This window comes from Meriones unguiculatus, chromosome 8 (genome assembly GCF_030254825.1).
Source record: "Meriones unguiculatus strain TT.TT164.6M chromosome 8, Bangor_MerUng_6.1, whole genome shotgun sequence".
NCBI classification, from domain to species: domain Eukaryota; kingdom Metazoa; phylum Chordata; class Mammalia; order Rodentia; family Muridae; genus Meriones; species Meriones unguiculatus.
Window position 1 is genome coordinate 19,564,996 of NC_083356.1, and position 26,892 is coordinate 19,591,887.

The 26,892-nt window shown below is 46.4% G+C and overlaps 1 protein-coding gene across 1 annotated transcript in view; it reads right to left on the bottom strand.

Annotated features, from left to right (window-relative positions):
• Positions 1 to 26,892, bottom strand: part of Mei1 (meiotic double-stranded break formation protein 1) — a 59,033-nt gene that overhangs the window by 12,032 nt on the left and 20,109 nt on the right. The window contains exons 12-22 of the mRNA XM_060388957.1: positions 24,532 to 24,646; positions 22,970 to 23,061; positions 21,545 to 21,686; positions 20,557 to 20,668; positions 18,123 to 18,183; positions 16,216 to 16,313; positions 13,693 to 13,861; positions 13,263 to 13,410; positions 8,204 to 8,479; positions 3,800 to 3,965; positions 2,667 to 2,771 (exon numbers count right to left, since the gene is read on the bottom strand). Coding sequence (XP_060244940.1) covers positions 2,667 to 2,771; positions 3,800 to 3,965; positions 8,204 to 8,479; positions 13,263 to 13,410; positions 13,693 to 13,861; positions 16,216 to 16,313; positions 18,123 to 18,183; positions 20,557 to 20,668; positions 21,545 to 21,686; positions 22,970 to 23,061; positions 24,532 to 24,646 — 1,484 coding nt within the window. The remainder of the gene's footprint in view (positions 1 to 2,666; positions 2,772 to 3,799; positions 3,966 to 8,203; positions 8,480 to 13,262; positions 13,411 to 13,692; positions 13,862 to 16,215; positions 16,314 to 18,122; positions 18,184 to 20,556; positions 20,669 to 21,544; positions 21,687 to 22,969; positions 23,062 to 24,531; positions 24,647 to 26,892) is intronic.

Genomic DNA, 26,892 nt, shown 5'->3' on the forward strand with positions numbered 1-26,892 from the left:
CGGAATGCAGCATTACAAACATGACAGAACCAAAGATTCAGGGTGGAGCAACTGCATGGCCTCTGCTAAAGTTGTTAAGATATGCAGCTAAGCATGTTAGGGTGGAGCATCCATGAAGAAAATCCAGGGTAGCCGTCTTTCTCCATGAGGGGTGACAGGCCACCTTGATGAATGTGGCCCGCCATGGATGTAAGTATAGGGATGCCCCTGTATGGGAGACACTAGACAATACACTGCAAGCCCTGGGAACACACATGGGACTAGAACGTAAGGAGCTCTGGTGGAACACGTGAATATTTTAAAGCGAGGAAAGCGCTGCTGAGATGGCTCTGTGTGTAAGAGCACTGGCCACAAGGACTGAAAACATAGAGTTCACTCCCTAGAACCCACAAGAAGATGGAAGGAGGGAACTGGCTCCATAGAGTTAGCCTCTGACCTCCACACACACGCTGTAGTAGCCCGTGGGCACATGAGAACCATACAAACACTGGATAGTAATAAATAAGTCTCCATTCTGTGGCTCCTAGCACGGATAAGACACACAACTGAGGCTGCCTAGCAGGAGCCTGCCCACTTAAGGAAGGAAGGAATTATGATGTGAAAAGACATGACGATGGAATCCTCCATGTTAGCCTCTGACTTGCCAAGAGAAGAGGATAAGAGAGAGGATGCGGTAGAACATTGGTTCAGAAAGATTTGGCTCAGGCCAGGCATGGTAGCATACATCTGTAATAACCAGTGTTCAAGAGGCTGAGGCAAAAACAATTCCAAGTTTGAAGCCATCGTGTGTTATCTACCAAGATCTTGTCTCCACAATAAAAGTAAAATTCAGTTGATAGATTATCTCTGTAACTCTTATGCGCAGATTGGACGGCTCATTTGTACTTCCAAACAGAGCAGCCGTGACACCAAAGAGTGGCAGCCTAGAGGACATTTCCCTCTCGTTCTGGAATCAGCATGCATACGCTGACACAGTGCTGATGATTTAATGCTATCTAAGATGATCCTGGATTCACTATATAACCAAGGCTGACCTTGAACTCCAGATCCTCCTCCCTCTGAAGTTCTGGAGTCACAGGTCTGCGTCACCCCACACAGCTTCAGAGACCCTCCTGAAGGCTGGTTTTATCAAGCACAGAGCTCCCTCCAGCACTGTGCCAGCCTTGGCCTGACAGCAATGACCAAGCAACATACAGACGTGGGGTCTGGAGCTATTATCAACAATCTTTCTGAGTCCTCTGAGGAAGTCTGTGCTCTGAACGGGGAAATCCACCCGTCCTGCCCTGCAGTCAGAAGAAGACCTAAATCCTCAGTCCCTGAAGACGATCTGGTATTTCTTCAACTCATCTGAACTCTTCCCCCAGTGTTCCTGTTCATGCTGCCTGTGAACTGGTGACTACAGTCACAAGCAGTGAAAGGTCCCAGTCAGCGCTGGGTCATAGGTAAGAGAGAGGTGTAGAAGGCCAAGGATTAAGCTCCCTGGGTATGAGCACTTGCTGCTGCTGATCTGAGTTCAGTCCCCACATCCTACAGTAGGACACAACCAACTCTGGGAAGTCTTCCTCTGACCTCCACGTGCCTGTCACAGCACAGGCACACACACCCCCATCACACACACACACCATCACACACACACCCCCATCACACACACACATCCATCACACACACACACACATCCATCACGCACACACACACCCATCACACACACACACACACACACACACACCATCACACACACACCCCCATCACACACACACATCCATCACACACACACACACATCCATCACGCACACACACACCCATCACACACACACACACACACACACACACACCCATCACACATACACACCCATCACACACACACCCATCGCACATACACATCCATCACACACACACACACTCTTCACACACACACACCCATCACACACACACACCCATCACACACACACACCCATCACACACACACACCCATCACACACACACCCCCCTCACACACACACACCCATCACACACACCCACCCATCACACACATACACACCCATCACACACCCACACCCATCACACACACCCACCCATCACACACATACACACCCATCACACACCCACACCCATCACACACACACACCCATCACACACATACACACCCATCACACACCCACACCCATCACACACCCACACCCATCACACACACACCCATCACACACACACCCACACTAATTATAATAAATAAAATCGTGTTAAAAGAAGATGACCTGAGTCAGCCGTGAGATAAGGAAGACAGCCTGACCTTACACAGACTGTACCCAGAAGGCCACTGTTGTGACAAGCTGCCGAAACACATGCCTGCTTCTCAACCCTACATGAGAGACGTTCCATTCTTAGCTATGAGCTTAACACAGGCACCTTGTGGCCGATAGCTAACATGTAATGGCCCTTCTGATTTCACTAGAGCTTGTGCTGGTTTGCTGTTTGGGGGTTTTGTTGGTTTGTTTAGGGGGTGGGGGTTTCTCAAACATTGCTTTACAATGAGCAGAGGAGGCCGAAAGACATCCCCATGAACAGGTTATCTCGTCTTCCGAAGGAGGGAACACCCGTCACTGCTAAGCGGGCCCCAGTGCGGTCAGCCCCAGGCCCACGGTGGGCAGTGTCTCAAGCAGCCAAGGCACCTTGATGAAGCAGCTTCATGGCCATGCTGTCCAGTTCTTGCTCTGACTCATTCCTCATCTGCACCAAGGACAGGAGGCTCAGTAGCAGGGGCAGGTTCCCCGAGGCTGTGAAGAACAGGGGTGGGCTGCTCAGAGAGCCAAGCTCAGCCCACCCAGACGTCAGCTGTCTCCCTGCCACAAACAGCCTTTCGTGAGGGCTCCTGACTCTCTATTCTCGAAGGAAATAGGGTCTGGTAGCCGGCTGGAATTCACCACTGCTCCCTGGCTTCTTCCTTCTCATGGGTGACCATAGCAGCTCCTACACCCAATGCCAACTCTGGGTAGCTATTAGTTAGTTCACTGAAGTCCAAAAGACATGTGAAATAGGGACTTCTATTCCTATTTTTGCAGTTAAGAAAACAAAGCTCGGGTCTGGAGAGTTGGCTCAGTGGTTAGCACTGGTTGCTCTTGCAGGGGTCCTGAGTTCAATTCCCAGCAACCACATGGTGGTTCACAACTACCACAGGATCTGATGTCTCATGGTATCTGCTGCCCTCTTTTGGTGTGCAGGTGTACATTCAGACGCTATACCCATATACATAAAGTACAATTTAAAAAGAAGGAAAATAATCTCACTGGACTGTAGCGGTGCACACGCCTTTAATCCCAGCACTCGGGAGGCAGAGGCCGGCGGACCTCTATAAATTTGTGGCCAGCCGAGTCTATAGGAGACCTTCCTTCCAAAAATAAAAAATAAAAAAAATCAGATTTTCAAAGAGAAAAAAAAAAATTCAGCCTCTCTAAAAATAGCTAAAGGCAAATTAACCGAAAATTTAAGTTTCTTCACACTGAAAAGCCAGCTTCTGGGACTGCTAGCACATCCTCCTGGATCTCACTGGGGATTCAACCCATCACAGACCCACCCTACTCCCACAGCCCTGCTGGCTCACCAGCCTCCCCCGGATTTCGACTTTCTTTTTCCCTCTGGGAGCTGCCATTTTTGTGACAAACAGCTCTGAGCACACGCTGTGTGTGCGGAGTAGGGGCTGGCCCGATTTTTCTTCTGTCGCAAAACCCGATTCTCTTTCTCGAAGCACAATTCACCAAAACAATGGTCTCCTCTCCACGGCAAACCAAGTCCAAGGAAAACTGACCTCCTGAGGTGGCAGCTCCGTACTCCATCAGCAGGTGCTGCAGGATGAGCAGGAAGTGGCCTCGGATGAGGCCGCCCACTTCGACGTCTTCATTCTCCCGCATGAAGGTCCTCAGGGCAATCAGCACCTTTCGGGCTATGCCCACTGGACTGGAATAGACGAGGTCCTGAGAAGAGAAGGAAGCCGGAGTTCAGAAAGCACACAGCCAGGGACAGACAGACAATGGAGGAAAAGAGCTGAAGATGATGGTTTCGCAAAAGCTCAGCACCTTATTTTGTACCACAGGCTCTGCCAGATGCAATGAGTCCTTACAAACCCTGGAGAAGAGTCCCATCCTATTACGTCAAGAAGCAAACAGAGGCTAGGGGACAGTAAATGACACCAATGATGTGAACGTAGGTCTCTGGTCTTAGGATACCTCTCTCGTAACTTAAAGTATTAGGGTTAAGAAGAGGTTGTTTTAGGAGCAGGAACCCCGTGAACCACGAGACAATAGAGAGGACAGAGATGTCATGGGTCAGGGAAAGAATAGGCTGGGATAGATTCAGGCCTTGGGACAAAGAGCAAGGACCAGGTCAGGCCCCTTCTCTGCCATGGCATCTGCCCATCCCTGCCCCAAGCTGTGAAGGTCTTGGGTTCAGGAAATGGAAAGGGACATTTTATTTTGTTTGTGCCTTCTGAGTTATTTTAACGAGTGTGTGTGTTGAAGGCCAAACAGGCAGAAGGGACAGCAGTAGCTGTCTCTATAGCTCCTGGCGCCTACCAGCTGGAATCAGCTGATGCCTTCGGACAAGCAAACGTGTCAAACCAGTCAGGACAGAGTGCTATGAATCCAAGGTCACACAGAGGCCGCCTATCCAGAGGGAACAGCTCCCAATGCAGAAAAATGTGACCACAGGGCACTTGAGCCAAATAGTCCTGATGTGCTGATCACTGGGCAGGCAGGACACAATGAGGAAACACGAGCATAGGCTTGGGCTTTGGATAATCAATGACAAAATCGGCAGTAACTGCTCAATTAGAACCTGGTAACATGGTCACAGTGCTGTTTTTGTATCATAGCCAAACATGTCTTCCTCATAACTCTTCCAGTTAGGACGTGTCAATCGAGAAACTAGGACAGGTGGATTAGTTGTCTGTCAAGAAGACAGTAGACAACCAGAAGTTCTCAAGTTGTGGCACTCAGGAGGATGAGGGAGAGGACTTCCATGCATGTGAGGCCAGCCTGGGCTATGTATTAATTTTCCAGGCTAGCCTAAGCTGCAGAATAAGGTACCTTAAAGAGAATAGTAGTAGTTGTAAATTCTAAAGTAGGGTGTGTGTTGATGGGGGGAGGGGAGAGGTGACTTTACCTTTACGACCTCACAGAGACTCAAAAAAAAATCATATCTAGGCAGACAAAGTCACAAACTGGAGAGCTAGTGAAATCTAGGTAATCTAGAAAGTCTAGATCATGTCAAAGATAGATGCTCTCTATCCAGCACAAGCTAGAACTGTGGGACTCAGAAGACTCAGACAGGCGAGGCTAACGTTCAAGGACAGCCTGGGCTACAGACTGAGCTCCGCTCCAGGCCCGCTCAGGCTCAACAACAACAACAACAATGTGTAAGTGATAATGTGTGTCTCATTTGACCCAACTCCTCTACTTTAAAGAGTGTGAGGCTGAAATCTAAGGTAGGAATGATTTACTCAGGGTCAAGAGAGAAAAGATCAACCCAATTTCTCAGTTGTCCTTCCCTGGCCCATCTCTGCCCCACGGCCACAAAATGGGCTCCCTCAGAAGTTGCGGATTTTAAAGGGTTACACTTTTTTATTTTTATTTTTGCTGGTCACAGGAAATGCCGCACGGCCTACAAGGAAAGGGGCTTCGTGTTCTTTGCAGACCCCAGTGCTGCCTGTTGGTGTGTACCTCTTCACCCAGGTCAGCGAGAAGGAGTTGGCTGGACCCACGACCCACTGCATTTTCAACTGCCCAGAGCTGCCCAGACTCAGAACAGAGAATCTATGATATCCTTGTTTTTCACAGCTAAACAATGTACGTGAAAGGCCACCCATCGATAAGAGTGCCAATTAACAGCTTTGTCTTCAGCTGTTAATTACCCGTGTCAAAACCAGAAATGGGTCCCAGCACATATTTTTAGACTCTTTTTCCCTCCTGTGGCTATAATCTAAGAAGAAATGGTGGAAATTATATGTGTGAACAGAAAGCGAAGTTGTTCTGGCTGTTCTTTTCACTGCTGATGTTTCTGGAATCTAATTCAGTCAAGCTCGGTAACTGCGGTCTCCAGTCTTGGCCATGATCTTTATTACCCAGGGAAATTCTCTTAGCATATCTGACATGAACATTATCTAGCTCAGACTCAGAGCCAATGATGAGAAAGGATCCCCTGTATACAGCATACATTTAATATTCCTATTTACCACAGCCCAGCCTTCCTGCTCTCCATTTTACCTGGAACACAGAAAACTCCATTTTCCATCTCTAAACAGCATCCAACATTGAAGGTAGATCCTTCCCACTGAGCTCTAGACAAAGGAAAAAAGATTCCTATCCTGATGCAACCATCTCCAAGGAGCCAGGCCTAAGCGAGTGGGCTACAATGGGGCACCCCATCCCTTCCTAAGAACATGGAATCTAAGGACTTGGTCTTCTAAGGTTCACTTTCTCTTTGGCCTGCTTCTTGTACTTTTTTTTTTTAAAGATTTATTTATGTTTACAAGTGCTCTATTTGCATGTACACCTGCATTCTAGAAGAGGGCAGATTCCATTATAGACAGTTGTAAGCCACCATGTGGTTGCTGGGAATTGAACTCAGGACTACAGGCTACTCCTCCAGTGCTCTTACCACTGAGCCATCTTTCTAGCCCCCTTCTTCTAAGCAATTTTTTTTTTAAACTTTGGTGGTCCAGGGCAGTTTTCCACCTGTTCTGGTGGAAAGTTAGGTGGCAGCCTATACCCAAAAAGGCTCAGACTGTGAAAGGAACCGAAGCAAGAGATAATGAGCTACTTCTTTTAACGATTATTTATAGATTTCTATGTTTACTTATTTATGAACTCATCACTTCATGCCTTCCAAGCACACAGTCTCCCACTGAGTCACACCTCCATTCCAAGGAGCTCCATGTTAGAGCTCCTACATGCTAAGTTCATGGCTGGCATTATACGACTGAGCTTAGAGTGGTCGGGAGTGAAGCATACAGGAAGAAGGCCACAAGAGCGGGGGTAGGTGAGCTGACCCCAGGGGAGATGCACTGAGTGAAGACAGCCTTGTACAGAACTTCGCAGAATGCCATCCTTGAAGACCTGGCCAGGGGACGGTGAAATCGATGAGAGTCTGAGGAGGAGCATCGAGAGAGGGATCAAAATCAAGAGATGGCATACCTTAAACCAAGGCTGTGTCACTAAAAAGAAAGCGGAAGCCATCAACATCAACAGGGCATTTAAGATGAGTACCAACGAGTGTACTCATCAGTGGTAATTAGACACAGAGGCATCCTTGTTATCATTGTGATGCAGTTTTAAGGAGCATCAGGACCTAAACCCAAAGGGTAGATGAATTAATGAGATGGAAGTAAAAAGTTTGAAGTTTGAAGTAGGCAATTACTTCTAAGAGTTGTGTTGTGCAAAGGGAGGAAATTAAAATATAAAGAACAGGAGGCAGGACTCATGAACCCATAAGTAAAGATAGAAGACCTTCAGAGCAACTAGGGCCACACTCACAAGAAAGAAAAAAAAAAAATCAATCAGACCAGTGTTGGTGCATCCCTTTAATCCCAGCACTCAGGGAGGCAGAAGCAGATAGATCTCTGTGAGTTTGAGGCCAGTCTGGTCTACCGAGTGAGTTCCAGGACAGCCAAGGCTACACAGAAAAGCCCTGTAGAAAATAAATAAATAAATAAATAAATAAATAAATCTGGGCTCAGATAAAGAGATGGCTCAGAGGTTAAGAACACTGGCTGGGGCTGGAGAGATGACTCAGAGGTTAAGAGCACTCGCTGTTCTTCCAAAGGTCCTGGGTTCAATTCCCAGCAACCACATGGTAGCTTATAACCATCTATAGTAAGATCTGGTGTGCAGGCAGAATGTTGTATAGATAATAAATAAATCTTAAAAAAAAAAAAAAAAAAAAAAAAAAAGAACACTGGCTATTCTTCTAAAGGTCCTGAGTTCAATTCCCAGCTACCACATATTAGCTCATAATCATCTAGGAGATCCCATCTATGGGATATGGTGCCCTCTTCTGGTGTACAAGCAGAATGCTGTATAAATAATAAATAAATAAATCTTTAAAAACCAAATCAATCAGTCAGTCAATCAATCAATCAATCTCTTCCATTTTTAAAACGATCTATCGGCTGATCTACATCTCCCTAGGCCTGCCGTCTGTGAAGGAGTGCACCTACCAGCAAAATGAGTAAGGTGCTAGGCGTGCTCCTGAGCATCTGGAACAGAGCTGTTAAGTTGGCGGGAAGGACGATACGCCCAGGAGGCAAGTCGGCATCCAGGTTCTCATAGCCGCTCTCTTCCCAAGAGAACCAAAGTTCCAAGACACCGTGCCCAAACCTACTCATCAGCCCTGGGTACATCAAGAAGAGCCTGAGCAGGAGGGGATGGTGAGTGTAGATGAGGCGCAGGTCTGAGATGCCCTCTAGGAACTTTCTGATTGCACTGACCACAGCCTAGAGGGAAGAGAAAGCAACTGAATATACTTTGCAGAGGACCTGAAACCCCAACAACTGCAGAAAACGTCCTGACGTCTCGGCGTCCCAGGACATCCCACTGCTCATCCCAGTCTCTCGGGAAAACCCTACACTGCTTACCTTGTAATACCAGTTCTGAACCAGGGGTGACTCTGTTCCCTGTGTGATATTTGGTAAGGTCTGGAGACGTTTCTGATTACCACGACTAGGGAAGGGTACCACGGTGTGCAGGGGGACAAGGGAGCAGTGCAAGATTAAAGTAGTGCTGAGGCTGAGGAAGCCAGCCCTATCGAGACACCTAATCATCAATATTTCTGTATGTCTCCTGCCCTCAGCTGCCTGGGGACAGATGCACCCGCAGAGGGCCCTGGCTCAGAAGAGAGAAAGCTGATGTGTGTTGAATCGTTTACTAAACCCTAAAAACCGACTCCTCTGCCATAGAAAACTCGTTGACGTTCAGATTCCTTAGTTAATCTTGACTTATCTTGACTTAATCTTGATTAATACAAGGACTGGTTTGATTGGGAAATATCCAGGTTTATATGGCATACCCCAGAGTGTCTGTGAGGGCATTTCCAGAAAGGCTACTTAAGTGGGGAGGTGTGGGGACACCTGCCCTGAGTGTGTCACCATTCTAGAGGGTGGGGCCTACATGGAATAAAGGGGGGGGGAGCCATTAGAAATTTGTGGCTTAGTTGCACATGATGGCCTATGCTTCTAATCCCAGAATAGGTAGGCAGATCTCTGAGTTCAAGACCAGCCTGGTCTACACAGTGAGCCTCAGGATAGCCAAGGCTATACTGAGAGACTATCTCAAGAAAGAGAAGAGAAGAGAAAGAAGGAGATAGAGGGAGAGAAAAGGGGAACAAGGGAGGGAAAGGAGAGTGAGAGAGGAAAGGAGGAAGGGAGGGAAGAAAGGAAGGAAGAAACAGAGGGAGGGAAGAAGGAAGGGAGGGATATATTCATGGCTGAGTTACAGAGCAATAAGCTTGTCTCAAAAAGAGGGATGGGTACTGCAGATGCCTCAGTGGTCAAGAGCACTTGGTCGTCTTGCAGAGGACCTGAGTGAGCTCAGTTCCCAGAACCTAGTCAGGCAGCTAACGACCACCTGTAACTCTAGTTCCAGGGAATCTGACACCTTTCTCTGGCCTCCAAAGGCATCTACACAACATAAATAGAACTAAAGTCTTTAAAAAGTAGAGGCAGGACTAGATTGGTAGATTCTTGCTCAGCATTATGCCGGCAGTATCCAAACCAGGCTGTAGTGACAAATGCCTGTGATCCAAGCTCTCAGGAGGTAGAACCAGGAGGACCAGAAGACGTTCGAGAACATTATTGGCTAAATAATGAGTTAAGGCCAACCACATGAGCTGCTGTCACCAGAAAAAAAAAAATAGTCAAGATCATGCACTATTTTTTTAAAGAAAAAAAAAAAAAGATGAGAGAGAGAGAGAGCGCGCACAATGTGATATATACTTCTGCACTAAATCTTAGACTGGAGAAAAATGGCTATAAAGAACACTATTAGGCAATTTGGTGGCTAAGGTTGCAGCTCGGTGGTAGATTGCTTATGTAGCATGTTAAAGTAGGTTTAACCCCCACATTCAAAAGAAAAGTTAAATGAGACTATTACTTAATGACTGAGAATATCTCTAGACTTTGTTTGAGACAGAGCCTCACTCAGACTGGTCTAGAACTTACTATGCAGTCTGACTTGGCCAAATTCTTCCTGTCCTAAATTCTCAAACGCTGTGACTACAGATGTAAGCCACCACAGCCAACTGAGAAGGCTGTTATTTTGGGGGAAATACATATTGAAGCATTTAAGAAAAAAAAAAAGAGACTATCAAGAACTGTCTCAGAATTATTTTCAAATTGTTTTGAAAAATAGGATTGGGGGAGAGTAAAATAAAATTAATATTTTTAAAAATATATATAATTTTTAAATTCTGTGTTCATTGGTGTTTGGCCTGCTTGTGTGTCTGTGCGAGGGTGTCGGATCTCCAGGAACTGGAGTTACAGACAGGTATGAGCCGCTGTGTGGGTGCTAGAAATTGAATCCGGGCCCGCTGGAAGAACAGGTGCTTTCAACCACTGAGCCATCTCTCCAGCTCTGTAAAATTAATTTTTTTTTTTTCGAGACAGGGTTTCTCTGTGGAATCTTGGCTGTCCCGGACTCACTTTGTAGACCAGGCTGGCCTCGAACTTACAGAGATCTACCTGCCTCTGCCTCCCAGAGTGCTGGGATTAAGGCATATACCACCACCCCGGGCTAATTATTTTTTTTAAAAGGGATAAATTCAAGTAATAAATATTCTTTGAGTGGTTTTTGTAATTTTTTTATAACTATGAAATAATACCAAAACAAACTTGAGTAAAATATAAAGTCAAGTTGTGATAGACAGGGCAGTACACTGAAAAAGCTAAGGCAGGAGGATTACTTCAAGTTTGGGACAGCCAGGGCTGTAGAGTGACACCCTGTTCTAACTCCCCTCTAAATCAGGTTGTGGTTGTGTATTACATTAACATATTTATGTAAAAGTTAAGCTAAGACTATAGCTTAAGAGTAGTGTGCTTGCCTACCACGTAAAAGGCTGTAGTTTTTGTTTTTGTTTTTTTTTTAAGTGTTATATAACATTATGGATTCACGCCTAAAAGGGAAAGCCTTAAGTGCCATGTGCTTCCTCCTCGGCTCCCACACTAGCAGAGGCAGATCTGAAGAGACCCTGCAATCCAGCCTTGCTACATGAGAGGCCCCTGGGACTGTTCCCATCATGATTTTCTCCTCTGTCCCCGGTAGTCACAGAAGCCCAGAATCATCCCCTGGGGTTCAAGATCTTTCCTGCTCTCCCTGTCCTGTCTTTCTCAGCTCCCCAAACTTTGCACTGGAAACCGGGGTTACTGAAACAATTCTACATTTTCAGACTTCTTTGAGCATCTCCTCCTCTCTGCGGCTTGTGGGCTCATCCCAAAACTGGTCCTCAAAATATCTCTCCAGTAGAGGTATTTTCTGTCCCACCTCCCCACTTCCAGAACCTGGACTTCTAAGTTCGGTGTCTTCCTCCCAGTTTCTTTCACCTGCCTCAGACGTTCATGTCTGTGGTCCTGTCCACCCAGGCCTGTAAAACCCAAGTGCAGTCTCCAGGATCCACACAGCGAAAGGAGAACCTCCAAGTTGTCCTCTGACCTCCGCATGAGTTCTGTAGCATGTGAGTTTTCTCCTAGCTTCTGCAGGCACTACATGTGTGTTGCATACACACATACATGCAGGCAAAAACACCATACACATAAAAAAAAAAGGCATTTTTAAAGGGAAAGCATTCAGACTGGGGGTGCAGGTCAGTGGAGTGAGCTCACTTACGTGAGTTTCTTTTCTGGCACCCAAAATAGAATTTAACCTGTTTCCTATACAATCTATCCTTCAGAGTAAATGAATGATTGATAATGTATTCTAGTTAACGGCTGGAAGGAGCCGGGCCTGGTGTGTCTATTGTCGGCTCAGCACCCTGGAGAAATGAGCAAGAGGATCAAGAGTTCAAGATCCTTAGAAATTTGTGGCTTAGCTGCTTAGCTGTGCTTGACGGCACATGCTTACAATCTCAGCAGAGATAGGCTGATCTCTGACTTCAAGGCCAGCCTTGTCTACAGAGTGAGTCTAGGACAGCCAGGGCTACACAGAGAAACCCTGTCTTGAAAAACAAAACAAAAAAGAAAGAAAGGAAAAGACATAGAAGCAAACTTCTGTGAAAAACTTCAGTTATGAGTCACTTGCTTTCCAGAAATTATAAAGAAGTTAGAGAAAACTTGTACAATGCAACTACAACAATCTTTCAAATGATTCAAAGTTGCCCAAGAGGCTAAAGGTCAGCTAGGCATGGTGGCACATGCCTGTAATCCCAGCACTTGGGAGGCAGAAACAGGTGAATCTCTGTGAGTTTGAGACCAGCCTGGTCTACACAGCAAGTCCAAGACAGCCAGGGCTACACTGAGAAACCCTGTCTTGAAAAAACAAAAAAGAAAAAAAATCCAAAGTGGGTGGGAAGAAAGTTAAAAAAAAAATACAAAATAAAACAAACAAACAATAACAACAAAAACAATAGCCAGGTGTGGTTAGAACATTTAATTCTAGTTACTTGGAAGACTGGGGCAGGAGAATTGCAAGTTTGAAAAAAAAAAAAAAAAAAAAGGTCTAGAAGATAGCTCAGTGTTGGTCGAGGATGTGGAAGGCCTTGGGTTCAATCTTCAGAACTGCCCCTTACACACACACACACAAAAGCACAGACTGATCCACTATGAGTCTAACTAACAGCGACCTACTCAGTCTGATTAATTGTCATCACGGCTCTCTTCCAGCACAAACTACAGGTGGCACCAAGGACAGAACCTGTGTGCCCTAGAGAAAGTTCCTTCACTTTATTTTGTGGGGGGGGGAAGGTGTTTGTTTGAGGCTTGTCACCTGTAGCCCAGGCTAGCCTTTATTGTCTCTACCTCACTAACACTATGGGTGTGATCCCCCGCCTGCCTTGGCATCTTTCACTTCTGTCTCCATTTTCTTACCTATAAAATAGAAATAGCAACCACCACCACCCAGGGCCTAGAGAATAGCTGATCTCTAGGCTCACTGTAGGTCAGCATTGTCCTCCTCTTTTTTCCCATAACACTTGGACTTAGCCTGTCTCTGTCATCCCTGTCTGCTCGTATACATCAGAAACATTAGCAGAAAGAGGCGCAGAAGGACAGCCCCTGGCGGCCTGGTTCGTACCTCACCCAGTGTGCTGTCCTTGTCCTGGCACACTGCCAGCAGATAGATGGCGGCTTTGCAGATGGTTGGTGGGGGGCGTTCACCCTGGTCCTGCAGAGACAAAAAGAAGCTCTGCACGGCCACAAATAAGTCTGCTTCCGGGACAAACCTGTTGACCAAGGAGAGCCTGAGTGAGGAAGGCGGAGCTGCCAAGCCAGGGGAGCCTTCTACTCTGCCTGGCCCCATCCTCCCTCAACCCAATGTCCTTCCCCAGCATGACCACAGCCGGATAACACCACGCCCAGGCAGTCTGTTGTATAGACTTCCGCATGTACAATATCAAATGCACTCAAGCACACATGCATAGATGAACACGCATACATACAAACAAATATCCATTACACAGACTGGGCTACGGACTCACTACCGGCCAGCAGCTCCGAGCACTGACCTGTCTTCGTGGATGTGAGCAAGATGGAAGAGGAGCAGGATGCAGTACTGTCTCTGGCGTGTGGCGACCTCCACACACTGGGGATCTGACAGGAAGGCAAGACTTTCTGAAGTGCTGCTGCTTATCTGGGGCAGTCCATGTTGTAGGAACTCAGACACTGCAGAGAGTTCTGGGAAGGGAGCAGGCAGGGAGAGGTCACAAAGAGAGCACAGGAAGGTGGGAAACGACACTGAGAGCCATTGCACGTAGATGCTACACAGGGCACCAAGGGTACACGGAGGGAATTAGAGGTTCCTCTTCCCTTAGCAGCTTTCAGCCAACCAGAAGAGACTGACCTTAACATGCGGAAAGACACAGACTGCATGTATTCTTTCTTTCTTTTATTCTTTCTTTCTCTCACTCACTCACTCATTCCTCTGATATATACTCACTAAGTGACTACTCTAGATCAGCCTGTGGAACATACCAGAGCCCCTGAGGGAAGAGATAGATAAGATAGACCATTGTAGGACGGATGGTCAGTGCAATGTTCCAGTGTGGAGAGAGTAACTTAGGCCACCTGTGGTGGAGAGGGTAGGCTTCAAGGGCAGAGGATTATAGAGATGGGCACAAAGCAGGCAGAGAAGGGAGAAAAATGCAAGGGACAGGAAGCAAGGTGTCTGGAGGCCAGAGCCATAGGGGGGACACATTTTTGCTCAGTAGGAACAGATGTGGGGAGTCAGGAACGATAAGACCGTAGGGACAATTCACAACTTAACTGCAAAAGACACAAACGCTGCTTAAACAACTTGGAGATTAGCAAGGCAAATAACTACTTTAGCAGGCTGTGGGGGCAGCCTGACCCATACTGGCAATGCAGCAGGCTGGCACTCAGGGGGCTGAGTAGAAAGGCAGACAGCTTAAGGATAGCCTGGGCAGTATAGCGAGATCCTGTCTCAAAGCAAAAAATCAAAACAAAACAACATAAACCACTTGTATTTTTCCCCTGGGTCCAGAGATCCTGGTTTTTACAAAGAAGGATAGTGGAGGGATAGAAAATGAAAGGACCCCGTAGAGCTTTTCAACCTTTTGGAAAATTTACCACATTACCCTTATTTTCCACAGTTCACCAAAGGCTGCTACCCAGACTGACGTGTGAGGACCACAGCTGAAGACCAGAGGAACTAAGATGCTAAAATTTCCCAGACAGATGCTTCAGCATGAGTGGAGACAGTTGGAGAACCAGAGACTGGAAGCAGGTACCCAAGTTGAAGGCCAACGGAAAGGTCCGTCCTGCTAAGGCCAAGTCCTAAACAACATGGCAGCACAGCCCAGTCAGGAATTCTAACTCCAGTTCAATTCCCTTTCGACCACCGTGCTCCATAATGAACACGATAATGAGGTGAGTATCCTCAAACCTCATAGAGCCCTCCTATGGTGCACACAGGAAAAAAAATAATAAAGCTTCGAATATGGAGTCAAGTTTACCACTCTTCCTGCCACTTTGAGATCTGGAGGGCGGGTGAGAGGGGCTTCCTTTTGTTCTGACAAATAAGGGAATATAATGCTATGTCATGTGCTGTGCTTGCCAACACAATCTTGGGCCACCATAGCAGAGGCACCGTGGTCTTCTCTGCAAGTTATACCAGACCAGCAGACCGCTGGGTAACATGCAGCCAAGACTGACCAGCCTAATGCAGGAATCAGGCCCCAGGTCATAATGGGAGTCATGGAAATGCTTGCCTGGACTCCTGTCTGTCTCAACATGGTATCTGAGAAAGAGAATGGACCAGAGAGACAGGGGCGTAGGGGATTTCACGGATCTTCATCATGGTAAAAGACGGAAATACACTTAATACCAACTCTAGCCCACAAGGACAGGATAATATTTGAGCTAGTACATTAAACACTGATTGTCTTACATATTCAATGGAAGACTTCTAGCATGAGGCCTGCACTCACGGTTCTTCCTGCCTGGGTTCTGCGTGGCTCTCATTTTGTCCCCTATCTGGCACAGACTCCTCTCTTCTGTCTCCCTCTATCCCTTTGCCTACTTTTATTTCTTTCAAGTCCCATCCATGCCCAGCATTTCATCTAGTCCACAATGCCTGCCTTCCTCACTGGAGGAGAAAAGGGCTTTGTCCCCCCAGCTCTTTCATCAGCACCTGGAGTATGGTCTGGTAAACAATGCATGGGCAAAAATGACTAAAAGAATGAACAAAGAAGTGGAACCAGCTATTCAAGAGACAGTGAGTCCTGGACTAGAACAGCAAAGTGTTAGTGTGGGGATGGCGCGGAGGAGACAGCTGGGAGAGAGGATTAAGGCCTGATAAGCTTTAGGGTCTTTCCCAACTATCCACAGTCTAACACCCCAGGAGCCTTGGTTCCTGTCATTGTCTATTGTTTTATCTCTTTAGGAATCATCCTAGAATCCACCAGTGAAGCCTAAGCAGAGGCCCTACTGCATTGACTCATTATGCAGCCAATCAGCGAGGCATCCAGACAGAACACCGTCTGGACTCGCCAGTGGCCACTTCATCCTACCTTCTTGGGAGGGTGAATCTGTCTTCTCTGGAGCCAGTAAGAGGTTGAGGCACATGTAGTAGAGAAAACTGGAACACACCTGATTTAGGGATGAGTGACTTAAAGGGAGAAGGGAGAACAAAAGGGACAGAGCATTACAACTTCAGCCGACAGTATTCGCCCTGCCATGTGCTAAGACACCACTGCCTTGTACCGGAGCCCGGTGAAAGTCTAATTGCAGCTATAGTAGAAGAGACCCTAAGGTGGCCATGAAAAGTAAACAGTGGGGAAGGGTAACTGGAGAGATGGCTCAGTGGTTAAGGACATCTGCTGATCTTGTAAAGGACCCAGGTTCAATTCCCAGCACCCATGATGGACAGCACACAACCACCTGTAACTCCAGTTCTAGGGGCTTCAGTGCCCTCTTTCAATCTCCTTGGGCACTGCATGCACACAGACAAGTAAGCATAGACATACACATAAAAGAAATAAAATGTTAAAAATATCTAAAAGTAAATATGAAACCACACTTGCAATAGGCACTTGGCTCTATGGGACAACTAAAAATTTCCTCAAAAAAAAATCTATTAAGGAAGGCTATCAAAACATACAGACAAAAAAGAAAAGACAGAAAAGGCTAAGGAGCAGTACAAATTTAAGTAGCTGCCAGGCATGGTGGCACATAAATGTAATTCCAGCACTCGGGAGGCTGAGGCCGGAAGATTGCCACAAAATCTAGCCTGGGGTAGAATATTTGCAAAAAATAAGGAGGAGGAGGAGAAGGAAGAACAGAAAGAGGAGGAAGGGGGAGAGGAGGAGAAGGAGTAGAAGAAGGAGGAGGAGAAGGAGAAGAAGAAGAAAAAATTGAATTGCAGTTTTGACTTTGAACCAAGGTAGATTCCTGAATGTGGGCATTCTATTCAAAGTTATGGAAGGAGAGCCACACATGGCACTGGTCATTTTGTAAGGTCTGGACAGTGGCAAATCCCAGATGGGAAGGTACAGATGGTGCTGTAGAAAACCAGCAACACAAATCACTGAAACAGTGACATCCACTATGAACAAGAATCAGTCCTTTGAAGTTCCTGGACTGGCAAGGACTCCAGGTTGATAAATATTGTTCCCTTTCACCTCTGAGGGCTTCAGTTTCTCCATTTAAATAAGATCACAGAAATGATCTCCAAGAGCCTGTGTTTAGCTTTCATTGTTAGCTTGACACAACCTTGACTTTCCTAGGAAGAATCTCAGTGACAGATGGTCTATATTGAGTTGGCCTTTGGGTGTATCTTTGAAGGTTGTGTTAATTAAGTTAAATGATATAGGAAGTCAGCCAACTGTGGGTGGCACCATTCTTAGGCAGGGGGTCCTGAACTGTGTAAGAATAAAGAAAGCAGCTGGGTGAGGTGGCACACACCTTTAATCCCCACACTCGGGAGGCAGAGCTAGGCAGATATCTATGAGTTTAAGACCAGCCTGGTCTAGGACAGCCAGGGCTACACAGATGAATCCTGTCTTGAAAACAAAACAAAAAAGTAAGCACACACATTCAGTTTTCCCTTCTCTTGACTGTGGGTTCAATGTGCCTAACTGTTGGAAAGCCCTGCTGTAACTTCCCCATTGTGAGCTGAAACAAGCCCTTTTCTCCCATAAGGTATTTTTGTCGGGGTGTTTTATCACAGACACAGAAATGAAACTAGGACAGAGCCCTCCCGGCTTTGGTGCAGCAGCTGCCCGTTCACACATCGCCTTTCCACGGCAGATGAAACTGAACTCACAGGAGCACCTCCAGCTCATGTGTCAGTTGCTGGGCAACGCCGACATGGTTTCCAGTACACCAGGGTCCCACGACTAAAACACCAACCAGACACTTCTGCTTGTCAGGTCAAGAAATGTTTTCTGGCCCCCTGCTGTTCGGTTCTGCCTCATACCTCTGGCCACTGCAGAATCTGGCCTTCAGCTCCAGGGTCAGTCGTATGAATGATGACTCGGCTAGGAGAAGCGGGAAGAAAGCAGAGCCACTTAAACCAGGCTTGGCGCAGAGACTCCTGGGTGCCATCATCGGCTGGTGTTACAGTAGTGGAGCCCAATTCAGCTGTAGCTAGAAGTAGTTACCTTCTGGGACTCGGATTATCTGTGCCTCACAGACAGCAAACATCTAAGAGATGTTTGACTGGTGTCAGAGCTGGGTGACCACTGATATCCCTCCTCTCCCAATTACATTCTACTATAGCCTGGTCCATTCTACAGGCACCAGGAGGGTGCTATCCTTTGTCTCATTTCTGTAGAAAAATAATCTAGTTATGGAGAGGACAGCTGTAGTCTTTGCTTTGTCCCCATCTCTATAAAATCATCCCTGCGGAGGAGACTGGATCTCAGGGCAGAGACCTGACAACACCTTCTGTCGTAGCTAGTGACCCTGGCCCAGGCTGCTCCACCTCAAGCCTTCTCCCAGTCTCCGCTCTAAGGCTCAGGTTTCGCTCCCAGCACCCATGTCAAGTGGCTCACATTTGCCTGTAACTCAAGCTCCAGAGAGTCCATGCCCTCTTCTGGCCTCTGTCTGAAATGATGAATACACACCTGCACACACACACACACACACACACACACACACACACACACACGGAGAGAGAGAGAGAGAGAGAGAGAGAGAGAGAGAGAGAGAGAGATCAAAAATACCTCTTTAAAAAAGAAAGAAAGCATTCCAATTACACCACAACTTTGCGGCAAGTTGCGTCACCTCCCTGACCAGTTTGTCCATCACTTCAGTGAGGATTATATGTACTTCCTATGAGTTCTCAATTGATCAGCACATGCACAGCAGATCACAATGCCTCCCAAAGTAAGAACTTAAACTCTTAAGTTTATTGAGGACTAGAGAAAGCCAAAAAATAATAATAATCAGAAGCTAGACAGCCAGTGACACGGCTCAGGGAGTAAAGGCTCTTGCTATCAAGCCTGACCACCTGAGTTCCATTGTCAGGACCCACAAATAGAGAGATGGTTTATGCAAGTTGTCCTTTGATGGCCATCCAAACAAACAAACAAATCCAGGGAAGAGGAAGGAACCTCAGTGGACCACTGAACGGTAGCTTCTACACATAGCCTGTCTGCTCCCCTAGGCGGCACCTGGAAGCACGGTAAGACCTTTTTCAGTTTCACAGTGACTAACACCCTAGCATTTGGTGCTCAGAAATCAGAACTCTGGGGGCTGGAGAGATGACTCAGCAGTTACAAGCATACACTGTTCTTGCTGAGAATCTGCTGCAGGATATTTGATCACCCTGTGCACCCGGAGGTTGTGTTGTTTACTGGGGAAAAGACTGTTACTGGTTGCGGTGTGGCTCATCCTTAGCACACACCTTTAGTCCAAGAGCTTCCTCCCTGGATTAAATAAAATCAACCACAGGTCAAGAGGTGGAGGAAGCAACCACCAGTTGAAGGGAGTGAACACAAGAAAAAACCATGGAGAGTAAGAGGAATTCAGAAGGAGGCGTAGAGAGACACACAGGAAGTAGAAGGGAGGGACATTCAGTTTGAGGGTTTGGGGTGGTAGTGGTGGAGAAGGTTTCCTTTTCCTCTGCTGAAAAGGAAGGTCAGCTGGATGCTTTCTCTGCCTCTCTGAGCTACAGGCTTTCACCCCAGCATCTGGCTCCTAAGTCTTTGCTGGGAAAATCAGATTGAGATTTTGTTAAAAGCAATAAGACTCCCAAGTTCAGTTCCCAACATCCATGTCAGGTGATACCTAACTGTTCCTACTTCCAGCTCCAGGGGACCCAACTCCTTCTTCTGGCCTCTGTAAGCACCTGCACTCACACTCACATGACCCTACCCATCCCTATGGACGCACCCACACATCCATGAGATTTATTTTTTGTGACCTTTAAAACATTTTTATATATTTCCATTACATGTAATTAAAAAAAATAAATCTTGACCGAAAATACAAAAAGAGACCCTAACCCTAAATCTCATTTGCAGTCTCGGGGGAGCCAGGTATAATGGCACGCACCTGTAATCCCAGCACTTGGGAAGCAGAGGCAGGTGGATCTCTGTGAGTTCAAGGCCAGCCTGGTCTATAGCGAGTTCCAGGACAACCAGGGCTACACAGTGAAACCCTGTCTCAAAAAAAAAGAAAAGAAAGTAATGGAGAAAGGATTGTGCTCCAAACACTTAACTGGAGTCTCCTGGACATCTAGACAACATTGAAAGTATCAGCAAATTGGAAAACTGACTAAGAGCTTTGATTGCCCCGTGACTTTCCTACTGCCCCACACTGGACAGAGAAATTTCCTCAACATCTCCTCGCACGCTCTCCACAGCCACTCTCCTCCCTGCAGACACCCATCATGACCTGCCACCTACCAAGCTTCCTGGAGAACTTCACCTTCATGTGGGGAACGATGACAAAGAGGCTGTGCAGGATGGAGAGGAAAACTTCCATCAGGCTTGGATCTGTGGCCTCCTCCGAGTACCTCTGAAAGTACCACAAGTGAGAATACAAAGGGCTGAGTCTCTGAAGAAGAAAAGGGCATCTTCAAAACCGTCATAACTCTACCGAGTGGTTAAGAGCGCTGGTCGCTCTTCCAGAGGTCCTGAGTTCAATTCCTAACAACCACATGGTGGCTCACAACCATCTATAGTGAGATCTGGTGCCCTCTTCTGGTGGGCAGGCACACATGCTGGCAGAATGCTCTATACATAATAAATAAATCTTAAAAAAAAAATCACAGCCATCCACCTGCCTCTGCCTCCTGAGTGCCACCATGCCCATGATGTTGTGCTTACTTTCTAACTCCTTTAAAAAAATTTTTTAAAGATTTATTTATTTTATGTATATGAGTGTTCTAATCTATATTTACACCTGCCAGAAGATGGAATTTGTTCACATTACAGATGGTTGTGAGCTACCATGTGGTTGCCGGGAATTGAACTCAGGACCTTTGGAAGAGCAGACGGTGCTCTTAACCACTGAGCCATCTCTCCAGCCCCCCTCCTTTAAAAATTAAGGAGTATAGTTTAATAACAGACTCTTAGTGTGTGTAAAGTCTGCGGCACCGGAGAGATTTTAGGGGAAATTCTTGTACCCATCTCCCAGGGGCATACGGAGGATAAAATTACACAGTAACTGTAAGACAAGTATCACCTTATAAACATTCATAAGCTGTTTATTATTATTTTGCTGTTACAGTGATTTCAACTTTCTCTTCAGATGAATCTATTGGTTTTATAATGAAACGCACTTTATTTTTTACAACCAAAGTAAAGGTGGCTGCAAGAATAAGATTACAGAGGTCCTAAAGGCTAGACATGTAGCCCCCAAGGTTTCCACTGCCTGCAGAAAAGAACCTACCATTATCATAGGGATACACTGGGAGTCACAGGCGCTGAGAAGAAATTCTGAGAAGGCCTCCAAGGTGTCTTCCTTCTCTGCACTGGGAGCTGTGAAGGGGTTCTCCTGGGTGGAAGCCTCACCTTGGAATTCCACAGCCAACCTGAGAAATCAGTATGCATGCTCACTAAAATAACATGCATGCACCATAAGAAAAGATGCACCCTATGAGATAAGCCCTCTGAGCTCAGAATTCAGGGCAAGTATTTCCACCCTCAGATGGGGCCAAGTTCTAGAGTCCTCAATGAGCTGGGCGGTGGTCACGTGTGCCTTTGCTCCCAGCAAGAAAGCAGAGGCAGGTGGATCTCAGAGGTGGAGGCCAGCCTGGTCTACAGAGCGAGTTCCAGGACAGCCAGGGCTACACAGCGATCTCAGTCTCTGCTTCCCCATCACATATGACTCTTCCATAGTCTCTGTGTCTCCCCCTGAGCATCTCCTGCTATCAGCTATTGCATACTTCTTTGCCTTTTCCAATGCTGCTCTCTCTGCCTATAATGCCTTCCTTGGATTCTACATAACTTAGAGAATTCACATATACACAAGAGTGCCCCTTCCCTCAGAGACTGTCAGCCCCTTGTGGACGGAAGTCATTCTGACTGTTTTTCTGTCCCCTCTGGCAAGTGTCACATATGGCACACCGCAGATATGACAAACATCAGTTTCTATGACAGGCGGCGGTGGTACACACCTTTAATCCCAGCACTTGGGAGACAGAGGAAGGCAGATCTTTGTGAGTTCCAGGCCAGTCCTGGCCAGAATGAGTTCCAGGACAACCAATGCTACACAAAGAAACCTTGTCTTGAAAAACAAAATAAAAAAAAACTGTATCTGTTTATATGAATTGTGTTCAGAGAAGAGTGACAACGTCAGGCAAGTCTCAGGGAGGAACAAAAATGAATAAGGCATAAGTTCATGGAGGCTAGAAAAAGGGCTCAGTGGTTAAGAGCACTGGCTACTCTTCCGGAGGACCCAGGTTCAATTTCCCAGTACCCACAAGGTGACTATCATCCTTCTGTAACTCCAGTCCCAGGAAAACTGATGCCCTCTTTTCACTTCCATAGTCAATGCCTGTACATGGTACACATACATACAATCAAGAAACACACACACATTAAATAAAAATAAATAGCTCTTAAAAGATATTTAAAAAAAAAAAAAATAACCTCATGATACAGTAGCAAAAGCATCACCAGGATGCTTTGCGGGGAATCCAGGACTCTTCTATCCCTAGCTATCCATCCTCAAATTTCCTCTACATACCCCAACCCCAGCCCAAGTCCCTTCACAATTCTGGGGAGCAAGGAAGCCAAGGGCTGCTCTGCCCTTTGCCTCAGCCCCGCCGCCAGTTCCTGCTCTCCAGCCTCAGGCTGCAGAAGACCCCCGTACCTGCAGGCGTTTCTAAACCCCTCCAGAGTGCTCAGGAGGAACTTCCCCTTTCGAATAATGGCCTTCTCTGAGTTTCTACTGCAAGCATAGCCCTGGGGTGAAGAGGAGAGAAAAGCTTATGAGGCACACACCCACTCCATTGGCCAGCCTCGGCCTGCATGCCACGGGCCTGTTCCTCCCCGGTGCGGCCTGCCCTTTACACAAATCTAACTTTCCAAGGGATCGTGGGTGCATCCTCACAAATCCGAGTGGCTCACTTCAAAATAGCAGAGGGGATAACTGTAGCCCATGCCCCTATGGACCTCAAGACTGGCTCTTGGTCTGTTATATACAGAAAGCTGTCTAAGTAGCTGCAATGCCCATGTTTTTGCTTCAGAACACAAGACCACATAACCTGAGGAGGGCATGGGAAATACAGCAGGTATGGGGAATACAACCCTGAAAAATGTAACACTCACACTGAGGGTATCTTCCCTGAGAACTTAAGTCTATGAACCATTAAAACCCAACGGTTACAACATAGCGCACGTCAGTCAGATGTCTTTAAAGACTTACTTATTTTACACCTGAGTGCTCTATCTGCATGCCAGAAGAGGGCATCAGATCCCAGGATAGATGGTTATGAGCCACCATGTGGGTGCTGGGAATTGAATTCGGGACCTCTGGAATAACACAATGATCTTAACCGCTGAGCCACCTCTCTAGCCCAGTCAGATTCTTTAGAAGACCCTAAAAAGCATCCGGTCTTAAAAAATGTGAGAATGTTTACCACACCTGCGACATTGTGGAATGTGGCTTAGTGGAGAATATTTGCCTTTTACTCATGAAGCCCCGGGTTTGATTCCCAGAAGCACAAAAACAAAAACAAATAAACAAAAACAGAAGATTAAAAAAAAAAACTTAATTAACCATACTCAGATACTAGTTAAGTCATTTAGCCAAGGTTGGCTTCAAACTCTTTAATCCTCCTGCCTCAGCCTCCTGACTATAAGGACTGTAAGGATGAGTCTTGCTTGCTAACGTTCTTTGAAAATTTGGTCTTTAGAGAAAATTGTTTAATCCCCTATGGCTTCAATTTCTTCATCCATCAAAATGGAGACGGTTACCCATAAGCCTATAAATAGGCACAGAAGATAAGGTAACATACAAATTGCTTTTCTAAAAACAAAATGGAGAACTGGAAGTACAACTCAATGGTAAAATGCTTGCTTAGCATATACAAGGCCTAGGTTCAATCCCCAGTATTGCAAAATAAACAAACAAAAATCTAATAAATTAGCAGAATTTGGTGGTGCATGTCTTTAATCCCAGCACCCAAGAAGGCAGAGGCAGGCAGATCATTGTGAGTTTGAGGCCAGCCTGGTCTACAAAGCGAGTCCAGGACAGCCAAGGCTACGCAGAGAAACCCTGTCTCAGAATGCTCCCCCCCCCACCAAAAAATCTAATAAATTAAGATAGGCATGGAGATGCATGCTTACATTGCCAGGACAGAGAAAAAGACAGACAGACAGAAAGACACTAGAGCAGGGGTTCCAGAAGAAGCATGCTTGCAGGTCACTGACCAAGGACCACCTGTTCACGGGGGTCTGGGAAAACTCCATACATCGACTCAGCATGGCTTCAAGCAAGGCCCGAAGCGCTCCGTATTGCACAGGCAGAGAGCTCTGATGATCCTTCCTGCATCCACAGAGACAAGAAGATGCTCAGAGAGGTAAGACGGCCCCAAGCAGGTGCATAGCTTTCTGTACACACTTACCCTCTGTACTCACCAGTGGAATCGCCTGCGGAAGGAAGCTTAAGAGCAGGGACTATCACGTGATCCTAGGGATCACATTAGGCAAACCAAAGAGGGTGGCAGGGGGGAAGGCCAGGCGAATCAAAAGAAAAATGGCCTTCCTTTTGACACACTCTTTTTTCCCTGAACTGTTACCAGAAGGTGTCACCCATAATCAGCATGGGTCTTGCTTTGTATGTCAATCAAGGCAGTCAGGACCATTCTTCAGGTGAGACTTCCTAGTCAGGTGACTCTAATTTCTGACAAGCTGACATTAAGCCAACCACAAATGCTTAAGATATCATGAGATTCTTTGTAATTCAGTTGTGTAGTTCTGAACTTTGTGGATGACAATGGCTTGTCCCGGTGTTAAAAAAAAAAAAAAAACAAAAACAAAAACAAAAAAAAAAAACTGGACTTAACTACAAATCCAAAGCATCTTAGGAAGAATCCTTCCTTGCCTTGGCTTATTGGTGGTTGCTGGCAACTTTTGACGTTCCTTGGCATTGCTCTAGTTTCTGCTCATCTTCCCAGTGTTATCTTCCCTGCCTCCTTCTCCCATCCATGTCACTGCAGGACCAAATCTCCACCCCTTTTAAAGTTTTATTAATTTTTATACATACAAATGTTTTGGTTGCATTTGTATGTGCACTATATGTGATGCCTGGTAACCTTGGGTGCCAGAAGAAGACATCAGACATCCAGGGACTTGAGTTATAGACAGCTGTGAGATACCATGTGTGTACTGGGAATTGAACTCAGGACCTCTGAAAGAGCAAACAGCCAGTGCTCTTAACCACTGAGCCATCTCTCCAGTCCTGGTCCTCCACCCCAACCTTTTTGAAACAGGGTCTCACTCTGTAATTTGGGCTGGCTTAGAATTTGCTATGTATCCCAGGCTAGCCCAAAACTCTTAAGGAAAGCCTCTTGTCTCAGTCTCCCAAGTGATGAGATTAACAGGCATTGCGCCATCATGTCTGGATGATTGGTGTTTATTGTTGTTGTGGTTTGGTTTGGTTTGGTTTGGTTTGGTTTGATTTGGTTTGGTTTGGAGACGGTGTTTCAAGTAGTCAGAGATGATCTCAGGCTCTCCCTGTGTAGCTGAACATGGTCTTGAACTCCTGCCCCTCCTGTCTCCACTGCCCAAGTGCTAGGACTCCAGGTAAGTGCCACCATTCCGGCTTATACTGCAGAAGGTAGTCATTGAGTTTGCAACCCCTGGGATATGACTTGAACCTCTTAACTGTCCTCCCTACAGGGATCATCAAGCTCTGGGTCCACTCTCTTTGTTGTTTGTTATTTATTTGTTTGTCTTGTAGCAGCTCATTTTTTTTTCATTTTCCCTTCTAGTTGTGTTTCCCAGAGAGCTTCTGGACGATTCCACCCCCAGAGGGACCACTTCAGTAATCATTCTGGGGATAATGTCAATCCCTCAGAATCACACTAATGACTCTCTCAACTCCCTCCCCAATTCTGACCAAACAGCTTTTCCGGTGCGGCCCCTTCCTGTAGCCTGCTAACTCTGGGGAACCCCAATGCTTCCCGCCTTCATTTTCCTCAATTTACATTCCCTCATCCCTCGTAGCACAGCTCAAATGCCACCACCTGCTCCAAAGCTGCTTCCTGCCTCTTACAGCACAGACGTCCTGTGGGAAGCTTCTCTGCCTTTGCCTGCCACCACTTTTCCTCTACCCATGCCTCTGGCACCGTGTGAGTTTACTCATCTCATCCACCCTGGGATTCAGGCTCCAGATTTAGAGATTCAAATCCAGGAGCCACAAAAAGAAAGACAGATAGGCTCAAGTTATTGTAATGTAAATTTTTTGTTCCAATTTTTAGAACCACCCTGAAGTCGAATCACTATAAATACTAACAACCTTTACAATGTAAAAATAAAGTTACAGCCTAACTAACCTTGAAAAGTAGAAGACAGGGCTTGGAGGGGAATGTGGGGGCTGCTAAGAGAATGAAAAGCAGGACATAGTGCTTTGCAAACCAAAATTAGCTGAGCCAGGTGGCACAGGCTTGTATAATCCCAGCCATCAGAAGGCTGAGGCAGGATGCTAAGGAATTCAAGGCCATCATTTGCTACACAACAACTTTGAGGCCAGCCTGGACTACACCAGACCTTGCCTCAAAAGAAACAAAC